We start from the raw sequence: 18,270 nt of genomic DNA, 5'->3' as shown, positions 1-18,270 counted from the left end.
ACTTACCAGAGGACTTTTACTGCGAACTTGGCCACTCTTTGAAACAGCCTCGAAAGTGAGACCGCGTCTGCACCAATGACCTGGGGTGGGAGAGGGACTTGCGTGAAGACCACTAATTCTTCTGGTGTTTGTCGACATGAAGTTTTGCCTCCCATTGCCAGATCACAATTGGGTGCATGAGGGTGCATTTATCACACAACTTTGAGTTGTGCTGTGAGTCCAGACACCAGAGACACAGCACGAGAGTCCGTTGCCAATATTTTTTTATCTGCAGTCGTAGCATGGTTCGAACCCGATAGTTTATGTTGTAACTAGCGCACTCAAACTCGATTTGGAAGTAGTTGGAAGACTAACAAAAAGGGGAGTGGAGCCCCAGAGCCACATCTGAAAGAAAGGGACTGAAGTCAGTGTGCTGGAGTGGCGCTTGTTTGAAGCTTTGCTCTGTCATTCATAGGATAGAAATAGCAAAAGTGATTTTCCAATTACATTATTTGAATCTCTAGCAATAAGCACTCTTCCACGTTGAGAAACATTGTCCTTTTTATTAAAATAGTCAGTTTTTTAGATCATACAAAACCTCCAAAAATGAACTAGGACCACCGGCCAAATCGCCCATTTTCCGCCTACAAACCTAACATGCCGTTAGACAAGAAGCAAGTGGCAGAAGAAAGTGGCTGGGAGGCAGCACCAAGACCGCATGCTTCTTCCAGATGCATCCACGCATGGTTGTCTTGAATTCTGTTCTTTACAGTGGTTTTTCCTCTACTGTGCATCACTCCTGAGAAGAGAATTTAACCCTCTTCTCCTTAGTGTCTTGATGTGTCTTACTAGTAAGCGGGGGATGTTGACTGTTGCAGTTTTGCTTGCTGATGTCGATAGTACCTCCATCCATTAATAGTTTACTTTGTACTTGGTGGGGAAGAGAGGAGAGGACGCTGGTCATCTTACAAAGAGTTGTAAACACTTAATTCCAACTGTGCTTAGAGGAACATGCCTTGCCAAAGGGTGCGGCATAGGCAACTTCATGATCACCAACGAATCAACTTCTTTGCATAGTGCTTCAGAGCAGCAGACAAGTTTTCTAAGCACAGAATTACAGTCCATTTGACAGAGATGGAATAAACGGATTGCCCTACAAAAAGGCAGAGATTGTCTGTAAACAGCCAGGATTTGAGCCCTGATGTCAGACTCAGTGACAAACCCAGCCTTCTCCAGGAAGCCTTAGCCAGAGAGGGTCAACAGCTCATTTTTCTCCACTGTGGATCAAGTGGAAAAAGAACGAATCCGGTTTGTCGCAGAGCACTCTGGGGGAGTCCAGCTCTGCCACCTTCCCAGCATGCATCACCAGCACCCGGTCTGAGTCCAAGATAGTGTTTAACCTGCAAGACAGAAATGACAAGAAGTCGTGTTTGGGACTGTGAGGACAGAAGTCACAACACAATAAAAATCAATATTAAAGTTTAGAGAGATTGGGGTATTTTAGAATTACCAAAGGACACAATGGGCTTTCAGCAATGCTAGCCGTAAAGATTGCAAGGGTCACCCACATGTGGTCATCTGGCCCTCATAATGGCCTTGTCTATGGAAGAGACGTATCTAGCGGGCAAATGCTGACCTTTGAACCCGGAGACCTGGATTCTAGTCCAGGCTGCGACACTGGATTACAAAATCATGTGATTCAGATTAAACCAGTTCATGTCTCTTGGATACAAATTGCAAAAATGTATAAATATATGTAAAACCCAGATGTCCAATTATATGTTCCTCCTGTCATGGTCTCAACTAGCCCCCCCAACCCACACTTTTCGTTGTATAGCACCTTATGTTTAACCCCTTGAGTGCGCAGGACGTTTCCCGGCCGTCGTGCATTACGGTGGGCGTGTGCGCACGACGGCCGGGAGCCGTCGTGTTCCCGAACGCCGTTTATTTCTACCGCACAGCGGGAGAAATAAACCCGCACGCAAGGGGTTAAGCTGCAGCTGCTACAACAAAAATGTGCCCTATTAAACGTTTTGATGCACCTTGACATTAGAACTTCACTATGTCAAATAACTAATTAGTAAAACACACAAGATGATGGACGGAATGTTGCACATTGGCAAAACATTCACCCCCAGTCACAGATCTGGGTTTAATCCATCGTTATTTTGCTCACCACGCCACCCCAGTTCAGACATGGCCATATGCAAATCAGTCTTGACCCTGTGCCTCATGGGAACAGTCCAGCCCGAACTGCCAAGCCATGTCTTCCCTGTACCGGAATCAAGCATCCTAGGACCGGTTTTGGGGTTTCACCCCTCTTCAGCCAGGAAAGCTTGACTCCAGTGGCGTAGTGAGCACGGGACCCACGTCTGGGCATACCCTTCCCACATAGGGCGAACAGCAAAACACACAAGATGATGGACGGAATGTTGCACATTGGCAAAACATTCACCCCCAGTAGTCCCATGCACCTTAACATTAGAACTTCACTATGTCAAATAACTAATTAGTGACAGCCAACCAGAAGGCAGGTTTGATCATAATAATTTCACAACTACTCCCGTCCAAATACCCCTCTTAATAACCAACGTTAATGGGGAGAACAGAAGCTCACGGATGACCTCTAGACATGCATAAATAGTGAAAAACACATGTTGGAGGGTACCTCCAGACAGACACCCATAAGCTCAAAAGGTATGAGATGTAAAAAATACAAAAAAGCAGCTAGGCTTATAAGCAGATATTTTAATTCAGGTTCTGATGATGACTTCCAGAAGAACCCAACACAACCAGCCTTGTGTTTTTTTTGGTGGTCCTATCTGCCCCGTCACAGTCCCAATCTGTCCAAAGACATTCACTGGCACCAGGCCTGTACCTACTACAAGTCCTTGGCCATCTATAATGTTCACATCACGTCTGTCCGCCCCTGTGCTAGACTGACATTTAAGTTGCCCTATTTTAAGTAGTGGGGGAGGTTTCCTCACCAATGTGGTCCTCTCTAACAGCTTGAGAGACATTAGGGCCTGATTTAGATCTCGGCGGACGGGCTACCCCGTCACAACGGTGATGGTTATCCTGTCTGCCAAAATTCAAATTTGATTATATCCTATGGGATTTATATTTTGGCGGACGCGATATCAGTCACCGTTGTGACAGAGTCATGGAAAGCCATATCTGGTGGAGTTCCTGCCAGGAAATGAAGATATTGGATATGTAGCCAGAAAGTGCAGTTCCAGTGTTAGTGCCCACACAAGGGGGGCCCAATATGTTCATGAGGATGGTACCTAGCATGTTACAAGCACCACACTTCTCTTTTCGTTAAAGGTCACCACCGTTTGCTGAGTAGGAGCAGACTGTCACAGATGTCACTCTTGATCAGGTAGCTGATCCGCCACTATTTTTAGCAGCGTTACTGCTTTATCTTGGCTTAAGAGAGGATTTGGAAGAGTTCCCTGTCACAGGATATCTGACATTTACCAAACTTAAAATCGAGATGAAATGCTGCCAGAGTGGCAGATGCTAAACCCATTGCTTTTTGCCAGATATTCATTTCCTCACCTCCTGTAAATTAGGCTCTAATTTTAAGCCGCACTGAAAGGTGTCTTACTACATGATTTTTGGGAGCGTCAATAAATTAAGAAATCCGTGTACATTTCAGAGTTTGAGAGAGGAAGCTTCGGTACCTGTGGGCGATTGTCAGCACAGTTTTATCAGCGAAGCGCTCGCGGATGGTCTGCTGCAGCACCTGGTCGGTCTTCTGGTCCACGCTCGCTGTGGCCTCATCGATGCACAGCACCTAACAGAAGAAAAGGCGGAAGGTGAAGATAGCAGTGAACGCCTATCATGGCTTTGGAAGAATGCACAGTGATGACAAGAGTGGCCAGTGAGAAGGGGAGAAGACTGCCCCATCCAGTGCTGCAATGCTCGAATCTCTGCATCATTTCATACACTTGACCATGACTATCTGGTAATACATTTTGAGATCAATCTGGTGAGCGTGGAATCTGGCCACACTTGGCTCACCTGATCGCTAAAAAGCCTCTCCTAATCCTTTTAACATCATTCTCTGTAGAGGTTCCATGATTTTATGAGAAGTTTGTTCCTGACCGTCTGAAACTGTAAGAAACACAAATACCTCAATCTGTGGATGACACACAGTTGTATCTGAAGACCTCTGACCCAGGTGTGTTGTTCAGGGCACCCTCAGCAGCTGTCGCCAAATCACAACATCATTGATGCAACCGGTTAGATTATGTCCACATGCAGAGTTATTCGCATGGACTTAGAGTTCCTCCTCACAGAAGTACTTTCTCATCCCTACTTTCAAAGCTGCTCCATCACAAGATGGTTTCAGATCTTCCTTTCACTGGAGTCTCATATCAACACCACTATTGGCTCGACTTTTTCCTATGGAAAATACGACATCATATTCTAAGTTCTTAGTAGTTAAACCTGCATGACAGGATGGCAGTACCATTTTGAAACTGAAGTTGTATCACACAGACTGCCACTATCCAAACTCACCCTACTGACCATCAAGGACACATTATTCCAGGGCTTCACGACAACACTGGATAACCACCTAAAATGAGGAAATAAAATCCAAAATACTGACCCTTTATTTTACTCTGCCTTTTTAGTTTACCCCACTTTACGTCATTGGCAAAAAGCATCTACTGCATACCCGGTTCTAGCAGTGGATGGAGTTGTACAACACAGCATCAATATTGCAGCCACAAGATTATGGGATTTTAAAAGGGCTCAGGTCAGCTTTCTACACCCAGTCATTTCACTCCCCCTTACATGACACCTCATGACATCTCATATGTCCTGTCATATGTCAGGTTACGGGAGGGAGCTTCCTCCCTTACAAGTCCCCTGAATTTTAGAGAGCTGAGAAAACAGCCCAGTTACTTAAACACATGTTGATTGGTTCCTTACAAAGTACTTCTGACTTAAAGGGAGGATAAAAGTATGAGGACATAAATAAAGGTACAAGGCAAGGCAGACTGGCCCCTAGTGGTGGTTCATGAGAGCAACTGAATATGGATGTGTCCAGTAAAAAGGATGGACAGAGAGATTTAGCTTGAAGTAGCATAGAGGCGAAAGAGAGATCATAGGCTGGAAGGGCTTGGTTAACACAGAACAGACATGCATAAAGCAACTGTCTCTTTGATAACAGAGAATGAAGGCTCAGAACTAGACAGCAGCAACTAAGGATATGTGGATCATTTTCAATCTTAACAATAATCTGTGAAAAATGGAATTGTTTGTTTGCAAAGTTTTTGGCGTGTCAGATCTGATGTGACAAATCTCCTTAGAATGCTAACAAAATTGGTTTGTAGAAAATAATGTTTTCGTGCATTGTACATTGTCAAAATATAAAAATAAAGTTTGGATACATTTTCCACCTTGGCGCGATTAAAGTAAACATTATTGTGCCATGCAGATAACATGATCTAGCAACAAGACGTTTGCATGGGAGAAGGTGAAATTAAACTGTGAAGCTTTGCAAAGTGCAGAAAGGAATATGCTACTTACCAGTATGCATCTTTTCTTGACATGTAGAGCTGCAGATCTACACACTTTTGCATAGATCGCCATCTGGTGTTGGGCCCGGATGTTTGCAGTTTGCTTTTCCTCTTGGAAAAGTCTTTGGAAGTCACGAGGTCGGTGACTCCTCCCTTGGTTCGTATTGCACATGGGCTTCGGCTCCATCCTCAGATTGTTTTTCGCCAACAGGGAAAGATGGAGCGTAGTAATAACAGTGAAGAAACCCATGTGTGTTGTATCTAAATAAGATAGACTGGAACAGATACAGGTAGCCGGGGAGGCGGGTGGGCGTGTGTAGATCTGCAGCTCTACATGCCAAGAACAGATGCATACTGGTAAGTAGCATATTCCGTTCGAGGCATATGAGCTGCAGATTACACACTTTTGCATAGACTATATAGCAGTTCCCAACCTTAGCGGCGACCACCGGTATCTGTTGCAGTGGTTTGAAATAGTGTTTTTAGTACAGCCTGGCCCACACTAGCTTGTTGCTTGGTTTGCACATCTACACAGTAATGTTTAGTGAAAGTGTGCGGTGTTGACCATGGAGCTGCCTTGCAGATATCATCTAATGGGATGTTCCCTAGAAAAGCCATAGAAGCCCCTATCTTTCTTGTAGAGTGGGCTTTAGGGGGAACAGATAGCGTGCGTTTTGCTTTGTGGTAGCAAATCCGTATGCATTTTACAATCCACCTAGCTATCCCTGATATAGAGATGGGGTTGCCTTTATGAGGTGGAGAGAAAGAGACAAACAGTTGCTTTGTCTTTCTGAAAGGTTGTGTTCTCTGGATATAGTAAAGCACGGCCCTTTTAACATCCAGTGTGTGTAGAGCCCTTTCTGCAACAGTTTGAGGTTGCGAGAAGAAAACCGGTAATTCTACCGACTGGTTTAGACGAAAGGGTGAGATGACTTTGGGTAGGAATTTTGGGTTGGTACGGAGGACAACCTTGTTCGGGTGCATTTGGAGAAAAGGTTCTTGTATAGTAAGTGCTTGTATCTCACTGACCCTTCTAAGGGAGGTGATGGCAACAAGGAAAGCTGTTTTCCATGTGAGGAATTGCAGTTCGCATTTATGCAAAGGTTCGAAAGGCGGTCCCATTAGCCTTGTGAGAACTATATTTAAGTTCCACACAGGTGAGGGTGGCACTCTGGGGGGAATTATTCGTTTTAGGTCTTCCATGAAGGCTTTAATGGCAGGCACTCTGAAAAGTGATGGGTGCTGTCTGTTTTGTAGGTAAGCGGCAATTGCTGCGAGGTGTAGCCGAATGGATGTATATGCTAGGTTACATCTTTGTAGATGGAGTAAGTAGCATATGATATGCTGTATGGATGCGTCTAGAGGGTTGATTGCGTTGTTATGGCAATAAACAACAAATCTTTTCCACTTAGCAGCGTAGCAGGCTCTAGTGGTAGGGCGTCTAGCTTCTCTGATAACGTGCATACAGTCGGGGGGAAGGTTAAGGTATCCGAATTCTAGGATCTCAGGAATCAGATCGCAAGGTTGAGCTGAGCTGGGTCCGGGTGTCTGATCTCTCCATGGTTTTGGGTTAGGAGGCATGGTGAGCGGTGCAACTTTTGGTGTGGCACTACTGAGAGTTCCAGCAGCATGGTGTACCACGGTTGTCTGGCCCATGTTGGAGCTACTAGAATCAGTGTGAGGGAGTGCTGTTGTAGTTTTCGCACCACTAATGGAATTAGTGGGAGAGGTGGAAAGGCGTACGCAAATTTGCCTGACCAGTTCATTCATATTGCATTGCCTTTGGACAATGGGTGTGGGTATCTGGCGGCGAAGCTTGGGCATTTTTTGTTTTCGTGGGTGGCGAATAGGTCTATCTGTGGATGCCCCCACATCTGAAAGAATGGGTGAAGAACCTACGGGTGAAGTTCCCACTCGTGGATCTGCTGCGTCTGTCTGCTGAGCAGATCTGCCATGGTGTTTTGGACTCCTGGGACATGCTGGGATAGGAGAAAGATTTTGTGTGGAAGTGCCCATCTCCATATGCTCTGTGCTAGTTGCGAGAGCTGTGGAGAGTGAGTGCCGCCTTGTTTTTGAATGTAGTACATGGCGGTCATGTTGTCTGTGCGAATAAGGACTGCCTTGCCTAAAATCTGTGTGTGAAAGGATTTTAGGGCTAGAAAGATTGCCAGTAACTCCAGATGGTTGATGTGGAGTAACTTTTGTTGCGGCGTCCATGTGCCCTGCACTGTGAGGTGTAGTAGATGAGCTCCCCAGCCGGAGAGCGATGCGTCTGTTGTCAGGATTATTTGTGGAACCGGGTCCAGGAACGGTCGACCTCTGGAAAGATTTGTGGTGTTCCACCTCTGCAGAGAGCGATGGGTGCGACCGTCTACCAACACCAGATCTGTCAGTTGCCCCTGGGCCTGGTTCCATTGGCGCGCTAAGCACTCTTGGAGTGGACGCATCTGGAGTCTTGCATGAGGCACTATGAAAATGCAAGAGGCCATCATCCCTATCAGTTGCATAAACACTCTTGCTGGGAGGGACTGTTGAAGTATGAATTTTTGACGCAAAGTCTGAATGCTTGCAATCCTGGCCGGATTGGGGTAGGCTATGGCTTTTGAGGTGTCTATGGTGGCACCGAGGTATTGCTTTATGTGGGATGGTGTTAGCTGGGACTTTTGGTGGTTCACCGTGAAGCCTAGTTGGTGAAGTAGTTGGATTGTAGTGGCGGTGTGTTGTACACATTGGTTGTAGGACGCAGCTTTTATCAGCCAGTCGTCCAAATATGGGAAGACGTGAATGTGCTGTCTTCTGAGATGTGCCGCCACTACCGCTAGGCACTTGGTGAATACCCTTGGTGCTGTTGTGACCCCGAATGGGAGCACCTTGAACTGGTAGTGTTGCCCGTCCACTACAAATCTGAGGTACTTTCTGTTTGCATGGTGTACCGGAATGTGAAAGTATGCGTCTTTCAAGTCCAGTGTGGTGAGAAAGTCATTATGGAAGAGGAGCGGAAGTACCTGCGGAAGTGTTACCATGTGAAAATGGTCCGAATGTATGTATGTGTTTAGAGGCCGGAGATCTAAGATAGGTCGTAGAGTCTCGTCTCTTTTTGGTATCAGAAAATATAGGGAGTAGACCCCTACATTTTGCTGATCGGCGGGGACCTGTTCTATCGCCTCTTTTTGTAGGAGGGAGATTACCTCCTGTTTTAGTAACGTGGAATGTTCTTGTGACTTTGGGCGTTGCCTGGGTGGAATGTTGGGGGGGTAGATGTCAGTTCTAGGCAGTACCCTGAACGAATAATTTGGGTCACCCATCTGTCTGATGTGATGGACTCCCAGACGTGAAGGACATTTTGTAGTCTGCCCCCGACCGGAGTGGGATGGTCTGGAGGGAGCAGGGGAAAATCATTGGGTAGGCGGTGTAGCAGAGCGGGCGGTATTTGTTTTGCCTCTGCCTTTATTGTTATTGCCTCTATAGCCGCCTCTTTGATAACCCCTTGTGAAGGTGGATTGAGCAGGGGATTTGTAGGACGTGGACGCGCTATCTGAGGAGTAGCCTCTGCCCGTGCCCCGAAAGGAAAAGCGGCGAAAGGAGCACCTAGGAGGGTGTGACTGTAGGGCTCCCATAGATTTCACCGTATCTGTGTCTTTCTTCATCTTCTCGAGGGCCTCATCTACCTTTGGACCGAATAGATGTTCTTGATCAAATGGATGGTTTAATATGGAGGCTTGTACCTCAGGTTTAAAGCCTGAAACTCTCAGCCAAGCGTGGCGACGGAGGAGGACACTAGTGTTAATGGCTCTGGAGGCTGTGTCTGCTGCGTCTAAGGCACAGCGTATAGAGGTGTTAGTTATGGTCTTACCCTCTTGAATTAATTCATTGGCCCTATTTTTGTATTTTTCTGGGAGATGGTGCATGATGGTTTCTAGTTCATCATAAATAATGCGCTCTGTCGTATCTGGCCAATAGCGCTTGAGTGTTGGCGATACGCCATATATTGGCTGCCTGTGACGCAGTACATTTTCCTGACGCGTCCAGGAGCTTTGACTCTTTGTCAGGCGGTGTTGCTTCGCCTGACGCCTGGGAATTTGATCTCTTCCTTGCAGTGGATACCACTAGGGAATCCAGTGGCGCTGGCCCCTTGATGTAGGCAGGATCTGTGGGGGCAGCTTTATACTTTTTCTCTATGCGTGGGTTGAGGACCCTAGCCCTGACTGGGTCTTTAAAAACCTCTGGCGCATGTTTTATTACCCCTTTGAGCATAGGTAGTATAGAAGTAGACCTATGTGCAGTATCAAAGGTGTCTAGGAGGAAATCTTCCTCTACTGGGTCAGTGTGTAGCTCTACCCCGTGATAATGTGCCGCCCTCTGAAGTAGGTGGTGAAAACCTAATGAGTCTTCTGGTGGAGATGGCCTGAATGGATAAAGGTCATCTTGTGGGACATCTGGAATGTCTGGATTATTATAATCATCCCATGGGTCTGGGGATCCTGTAGGGGTGGGGTCTTGTGGCACATCTGCTGGGTCGTAGTATGGGTCCCCCTGATCATCATGGTCTGGAGACGGGGTTGGAGAGCGATGAGGCAGGGGTGGAGAAGGCGGAGGGGGCGGAGGTGGAGAGGGTGGAGGAGGTGGAGGAGGTGGGAAAGGCACTCTGAAAGGGGAGGTAGCACAGTCTTTCCTCTTTGGAGGTGGAGGTGGAGCTGGTTTGTCCAAATGTCTCTTTTTAGAAGACAGTGCCAAATGTCCAGTTTTTGGATTGGATCCGGTGTAAATAGTTCTTGAGACACTGGCTGTTCGGTCGGCGCCGAAGTTTTCGGGGCCGATGGCTTTTTAGGCTTGTCTGTGCCGTGCTTTTTTGGAACCTCCGATTTTTTGGTCGGCACCGAGACAGGCTTCGGCGTGGGAGTGTCGGTGCCGAGGGCCTTATGATGTTTGGTCGGCACCGAGAGGCTGGGATTCGACACCGAGGGCTTTGGTGCGGAGCTCGGTGTCGAGGTAGAGGCCGATCTCTTCTTCGGTGCCGAAGTGTGTTTATCGGCACCGCTGGCAGGCTGGCTCGAGCCCGAGCCGCCGGAAGGCTTATTAGGCTTCTTCACCGGGCCCGAAGGTGGGGTGTTCGAAGCAGTGTCTTTGGTCTTGCCTAGGCCCGGAGGCGAAGGCGTGACCGAAGCCTTTTTGGGTGTCGGCGCGGGTGTGGGAGGGGGTATTTTACTCACGACCCTCTGCGCCGGGGTGATGTCCTCCACATCCGAGTCGTCAGATTCGGAAGCACTGACTAGGTCCTCTTCGGTGTGCTGCTGTCCCGGAGCTTCGACGTCGTCCCCGAAGATGTCGACTGGAATGGAAGTCGAGGAGTGCGCCATTTTTCGTCTGGCCCTTCGATCTCGAATAGTCTTTTTGGATCTAAAAGACTTGCAGGCGGGACAGTCTCTAGCCTCGTGTTCAGGGGAGAGGCAGAGGTTGCACACCTCATGAAGATCGGTGTGGGGGAATTTGGACCCACATCGAGGGCACTTCTTGAATGGAGTTCTTTCCATCAGCCGGGACTGGAGCCTGGATAGGCCTGAAGGCCGCCGTCGATGACTGGAATCGAAGGTGTGTCGAAGAAGAAGGTGATTGAGGAGATCAGGATCTGAACAATACCGCGAAGAGCGAGGATTCCGCTTCGATCGTCAAACTGGAATGTTCGGAACCGGAGCGCGAAGTATTACATCCGAGCCCGATGGCGGAAAAAAACAATCTGAGGATGGAGCCGAAGCCCATGCGCAATACGAACCAAGGGAGGAGTCACCGACCTCGTGACTTCCAAAGACTTTCCAAGAGGAAAAACAAACTGCAAACATCCGGGCCCAACACCAGATGGCGATCTATGCAAAAGTGTGTAATCTGCAGCTCAAATGCCTCGAACTGTGGACTTTTGCAAAACTTGACTGACTTTGCACGTTCTTTCTTCATTGGGTTGTAGCCGTACAAAGGAGAAGGGACACGCAGGGCATGGAGCGGGGGCAGTAACCAGAGCATATCGAACACATGAGGATGTGGGCTAAAGAAGGGTGAATAAAAGATAGAAGTAGCCCAGTGTAATCCAGAGAGAAATAGGCATACCAGTGTAACAAGCAGGGAGCGGCAATGTTAAAATGAAGGTTCTAAAACTGTCATGGACAAAAAAAAAGGGAAAACTAAATTGAATACCGCCTTGTTTCACTAGTTCTCAATGGAGGCCGAACTCCTTTTCTCTTCATCTAGCTCACACTAGCTCACACTTTAATGTTTCTAAAAATCACCTTCAGGTTTTCTTTTTCAAGTGCGAGGAGTTGTAGGTTGTGTGAAAAAGACCTCCTTCCAATGCTCCAGAGTTCAGTTCAATATAAATATGGATTATTCCTTGGTGTAAGTAACCTGGCTGCCACAAATTTGAGGTTGCCATACGGCTCATCCAATCAGAATCTCAGCAGACAGTCGCCTGTGCGGTATCCAAGTTCCTTCATTGGAGTTGGTCCATCAGAAGAAAGGCGCTGGAGTGAATACCAAGGTTGATTTACTCACCTTGCCACTCTTTTTTCCAGTTTCTCAATTCCTGGATGCTTGAAATATGATATTGACAATTTCCGGATTTTAATTGATGTACTTTTTAATATAAACGTTAAAGCTTTTTAGTGATAAATTTTAAATAGATACCCTGTTATTTACTTTTTTGGAGTAACGTTCTTTAGTACGGACTACTGGGCATTGGGTATTCTTATGGAATGATAAAGTACAGTGTGTTTTTTTGCTCTCTGTTATTTTAACTTAATACATGTACTGTATTTGTGTGTGTACCTTTATGGGCGAAAAGCCCAAATAAAGTATTTGATGATGATGATGAACATAAGTACCAAAAATTAAAAGAAACAAATCTGTGAATGCGGAGGATGTACAGTCCTGACTGTGTTGTTCGGAAGGAACAGAGAAGACGGAAGCATATAACACAATCACGAGAATGCTAGCAAGATATAACACGTTATAGAAACAGAAATTAGAGAAGTGATAACACTGGATGTAAAACTAAACTAATGAGCAAGAGCAGATCAAAGGATGACCACTTAAAAGAAATGTAAACCTTAGATAAGAAGATGTTGAAGCAAAGATGGGAGGTGATAGGACGGAGTAATATGACCGCAAAACTAGAACATAAATCCGTGACGAAGAAGTGAGTAAAGCAGCTAATCAACAGGCTACCAGGAACCATTATCACCTCTTTCTCGAACATCTATGACCTCCTGAACATAGCATCCAACAATATCGACCTCTGCGTATCCAACCGACCAGAAGATTCTGCTGTAAGGGAAGCATCATTCCTCAACCTGCTATAAATCGCCAACATCAGACAACACATCCATCACCCAACAATAACTGCATTGTTTTAAAGACTTTCCAATCAAAGACTTCCAGCACAGCTCTTTTTAAGGCCATCAAACACTACAAAAACCCTACACCAGACTCAATATTGTGCACCGCTCAGGAAGCACAAAGAGATGACAACCGACATGTTTCAACAAGCAGTGATGACAGTCATGCCTGCAGTAGTCTAGACACCAGGGAGCTTTGCTGGCAGAGCTGCTGTCTGGCGGTGGAGATCCCTCGGCCGGGTGCACTACTGGCAGTGGCCGTCAAATGTTGGAGACACTGTTTACAGAGGAACGTGGGGACTCCTCACACCCCGGTGCTACTGTTGGTAGACCCGCTTTCCTTTTTTACAGATGTACAATTGTCTGCCTGGACGGACGCTGCACTAGTGATGGTGGGCGATTGTTATGAGCTGGAAACAATGATCCCGCTGGAAGACTTAGTGACCCAGTATGACTTACCCTTGGGTAAATTTTTAACATAGGAAGCACTGGACAAACGTGCTACAACTGCTGGTGTCTTTGGGCGCTGCACAACATCTGGTGGAATAGTTCTATAAGTGACTATCAGAAATGGTTTAAAAGTCGCTGGTGGCAAACCAAGGTTGATGGGAGGTACTATTGGGGCAAGAGCTCACTGACTCAGAGTGGTGTAAGATCCTGGCATTCCCCAAGCAGAGTTTCCAGGAATATGAGGCTGAAATACACCCAATTTAATTATGTCCACATGACCTACTTGACAGCCCAGAGACTTCAGGTCATCCATGGCGGGAAGCCACAGAACTGCCCCAGATGTGCATTCCTAGACGCAAATTTTGGCCACATGACCTAGAGCTGTCCCCTTCTGCGACCAATCTGGGAGACAGTGATACATACCCTCAATCCAGCCATGGGCCGCACTCTTGCCTGCACCTTGAAAGCCTGCCTATTGGGGTTCTTTCCTTGACTTGACTTCGGAAGCGAAAAGTGGGCACTAATTTCTTAGATTTGGCCAAGAGACATATAGCTATGGCGTGGAAATCAGTGGGGGGACCAGCTGCTTCAGCCTGGGTAAAGGATGTCATGTTTTGGACTAGAGCTGAAGATCGCAAGCTTATGGGCAGAAATACTAGAGTCTTGGGCACACCCAGTGGGGACGCAGAGAGACAAGACAAACCAGTCAATGGAGTTGGAGATGACTCCCCTGGGGAAACGGATGGGGAGGATGGCATACACCAGGAGAGATGGGTGGCTGCATCTCTTGAGGGAGGCACACCTCCTCCCATGATTGCAGAAATGTGGGACACGAGAGGTAGCGCCCCCACCAGACGTCTATTCATAGACAGCATGCCAATAGACCCCACCCCCCCACAGGCCGTTATGTGGCTTTTTGCTCTCTCCTTTTAGGATGCCTTGATAGCTCAGCACCAGTTCGACTGACCAACCCCCGAGACAGTTTGGTTTGCTTCCTTTGTTTCACATGTTTAAATATGTTGGCCTCTACGAATTCCCTTAATGATGCCGTTGAAAACTAGTACGAGTGACCCTATGGTCTGGAAGAGATGGTCAAAACTCCTGAGGACCTGAAAGACTGGCGAAGCCCTAAATAAGAAGTTGTGGGTAAGAATACGGAACAATACGCCTTATATGACTGCCCAGTGTCGCTCAATGATCTGTTACCCCGACACTACTGGGGGGATTGTTATGCTGTCCTCCGTTTTTCTCCTTCTACACAGGGATTTCCCTGCAGGGTACCTGCATCATGGACACATATTTCAATTATCTTTTATATTCCGGAAATGAGGTAAGTTCTTTTCAATATTTCCAGTATGCAGTTACACCTTCATGTTCATGAATTGCATGCCTTAAATGCCAATAAAAATAGGTTTAAAATAAAAATCATACCTGCAGTAGGGTGGGCATGGCCTCTAGTGTACATACCTTGGCCTGGGTGAGGAGGGCTCTTGCCAAGCACACAAGCTGCCTCTGTCCCATCGACAGACTCTTTCCTCGCTCTCCTACCTCTGCGTCCAAGCCTCCTGCAAGAAGAAATAAAACACACCCATGCAAGATTTAACCAGACCATTCAATGACAAACGATAATCCAGTCACAGCGCAGGAGGAACAGGGTACTGGGTGATGCAGCTGGAAGGGCAGTTTCAACGCAGACATCCATTTTGTTCATCATCTTCACCCATTGCCTATGTAACCTTGTAAACCTATACAAGTTGGAGAGATAGGACTCCCTGCTGGGTTCAACTGTTTTTCCAAACGTTTTCTAAATCACTTCATAAAAAACACAAAAATATCAAGACCGTTAAAAATGACTTATGAGACTAAAAATATTTTCATTTTTACTCATGGGTTAGATGTGTTGGGAATGGCTGAGGTGTAAAAATATAATGCTATGGAAGATCCTCTTAAGAAAATGTTTATCAGTGTGAAAAATGCTAAACTCAGGGTGAGCCAAGACAAGGAAAGGAGTGGGCAGCAGAGAGACACAATGCAGAAAGCAGACATGCAGAATAATATGACATCCGTCCCCTTCACCTGCCCCTGAGAAGACTCGCCCCCAAATACTACAGCTACATGCTTACCCATCATGCTAATAAACAGTGGTTCTCTCAGATTCACTTCAGGTAATAATGTTTACTAGTGGGAGCCCAATCCTGCTGTACATTTGCTGGATTTGAATCAAATCAGACGAGGCGCTGTGTTATGGTTATTGGATACAGGGGCAGTACATGGGGAACCCTTGCCCTATACGCGCCTACATGCAGGACTATCAGCCCATAGGTTGTGCTACTCTGGGACCTTGGCACAGCCCTGTGTCCTCTTAGGTGCATCAGATGGTCCCTGAGGTTACACAGCAACCACCATGAACCTGACCTCAGTCTCTTAAATATCTGTTGTTATCAAGTTATTATATAGTTTAATAGTGTGCCTAATATAGTGGAAAACAATCACCAGACTCCATGGGAAAACAAGCACTTACCACAGATGTCATAACACCTACAACCCATGTGCCAGCTTCCCACCAGCATCACTCACCCATGCGCGTCACCACCTCCTTCAGGTGGCACTGCTCCAGGACGTCATACAGCTCAGCATCGGGGTGACCTCCCCATGGGTCCAGATTCTCTCGGACCGTCCCGCTGAAGAGGAACGGGTCCTGGGGAATGATGGCCAGCTTGGACCTTGGGAAACAAACAGACACTATTTAGGTGAATGTGAACTTTGCTAATCCAAGTCATCTGGAAAGAGTCCCCCTTAGCTTTCCTGCAACAGAGAGTAATTTTCTTTACGTCTTGGCACACTCAGCGTAAATATAACCATTGTTGCATTATCCCTCAAGCCCAGGTGCAGCTCCTCCGCTAAGGCGGAGGATCATCACCCCACTGATCTCAGAGCAGGAAAAAAAAATTATAACAATGTTTTTATTATCATTTTATTTTTTATAGGTTCGGGGCTGGGTTAGGAGGCGGGGCTGTGGCACAGGGGGAGGAGTGGTTTGCACACTTCAAGTGCGCATGACTTTTTGGCCGGCCAAACAGTCCTGCGCACTTTGCATGTTCCCCACCAGGCTGTAATGCACAGCCTGGTGGGGAACATGGAGAGGCTCCCTGTCTGAGTTCCGGACATGATAACACACGTTTTGAATATTCATAAACACCCACCGCGCTGTATTTTAATCATGTTACTTAAAGGATTATTGGGCCTTGTGTTTGTAATCTGCCCATCTTGACTTGTGACAAGTCTCACAGACTCATGAGGCATGGCCAAACTGTCTTGGCAGTATTTGAGCGTGTATACTCCACCAATCGTACCTCAGTGCTTCTAGGCCAACTTGTTGCGTGTTGACGTTGTCAATGAGGATCTGCCCCTTGTCCAGCTCCATCATGCGGAACAGTGCCAGAAAGATGGTCGACTTCCCAGAACCAGTCCTTCCAACAATGCCGACCCGCTCACCAGGGAAAATAGTAAAGTCCACTCCATCCAGGGCATTCGGGAGTCCAGGGCGGTACGCCAAGAAGGCATTCCGGAACTCCACATGACCTTGGCTTGGCCAATCAGAAGAAACCTAAAACAAGGGAAATGGATTACACGGAAGGCCTGGTAATGATGATCAGTCCTTTACAAGGGCTGCAGCACATTCAGTCACTATTCCACAACTTACATGGAACAGTCCAGCTTAATTAAAAACAACAGCCAGGGCAACTTTCGTGTGATATACCATGGAAGCAACACCTGTGTATGTGTAGAGCCTGCAAAGCAACCTGGCTAAGTCCTTGCACTGTCAAATGTATCAATCTAGCAGAGTTCAACAAGAGTGGATGCAAAGATTGCAAAAACCCAGTCTCCTCAATACTCAAGAGGAAGGATTCCTTGTGCAAATACTTGCGACCTGCTGAAAACGCAAACATGAAGGTCTGTAAGGGACATTTCGAACAAGGGGTGCTATGTGGAAAAAAATTTCTTTGTGAAAGCGAAATTGATGAGAACGTGCAGCAGCTCATGTAAGTGCTGTATGCCACCCCCTCTCTCTCCCCCCGAAGTCCAGAGAGGTCATTGGCACATGGAAGTGACCACTCTTGGGCCCCTTGTAGACAAGGGCAGACAGCAAACATTCAATGCTGCACATCCCCCTCATTCATACATGTTCTTTTGAATTGCAAGTAAGGGTAGAACACTCCTTCGCCACCGCCTTCTCTATAAAATTGAAGCAACCTGGCTCTAGCAGAAATGGGCGATCGGTTCACTATCTATTTCATCATTGACCTGGAGGCGAAGTGTCTGGATTGCAAACCTCCCAGGACCTTGGTGAACCGTCGGGATGCAGCAGTTTTGTGGGAGCCTGAAGACACCTAATGTTGATGTCATCTGCACAAAAACTATTTCTTTTAGACTGTGTCCTTGTTTTGCTTCTAGGAAAGGAACAGCGTTGGAAAGCAGTGAGAGGGAGAGCAAAATATAAAGAGACATCTAAGTGTGCAGTGTAAGGGATCCGTAGGACCATCAATGGGCGCTAAGGCATGGGACTGAGCGCTGAGTGATCCATCAGCCCTCGGATACATGAACACAAACCCCTCTTTACCTTAGAAACACACAGAGCTGTCACAGCACCGCACACTGATGAAACGGTCTGTGGCCGATCAATCTACTAGAGAAGCCATTGCCCCCTATGTGAAGGCGGATCTCTGAGACCAAGGCAATCATTCAGCAGGTACAAGTTGTGTGCACAACAAACTCCCTTCAACACAATGATGTGTTAGTGCTAGAACCATTGGTCTACTACCCTGCAAATGTTTTTTAGTTTATTTTAAAGCTACTTCCTTGCGGATCTCTAGATTGAAGTTCCACATTGGGTGCAGACTTCCCCGGGGAATGTCCATAAACTC

General features: G+C 46.8%; 1 protein-coding gene across 3 annotated transcripts in view; it reads right to left on the bottom strand.

Annotated features, from left to right (window-relative positions):
• Positions 1-522: 522 nt before the first annotated feature.
• Positions 523-18,270, bottom strand: part of ABCC10 (ATP binding cassette subfamily C member 10) — a 209,649-nt gene continuing 191,901 nt past the window's right edge. For all 3 annotated transcript variants that reach the window (XM_085610306.1, XM_085610307.1, XM_085610305.1), the window contains exons 18-22: positions 16,699-16,952; positions 15,923-16,068; positions 14,813-14,910; positions 3,666-3,778; positions 523-1,379 (exon numbers count right to left, since the gene is read on the bottom strand). In XM_085610306.1, coding sequence (XP_085466432.1) covers positions 1,244-1,379; positions 3,666-3,778; positions 14,813-14,910; positions 15,923-16,068; positions 16,699-16,952 — 747 coding nt within the window. In that variant the 3' untranslated portion in view covers positions 523-1,243. The remainder of the gene's footprint in view (positions 1,380-3,665; positions 3,779-14,812; positions 14,911-15,922; positions 16,069-16,698; positions 16,953-18,270) is intronic.

The sequence above is a fragment of the Triturus cristatus genome, chromosome 6 (genome assembly GCF_964204655.1).
Source record: "Triturus cristatus chromosome 6, aTriCri1.1, whole genome shotgun sequence".
Classification (NCBI taxonomy): domain Eukaryota; kingdom Metazoa; phylum Chordata; class Amphibia; order Caudata; family Salamandridae; genus Triturus; species Triturus cristatus.
Note: the sequence above shows the minus strand (reverse complement) of the source record. Positions and strands in the feature narration are given on the sequence as shown.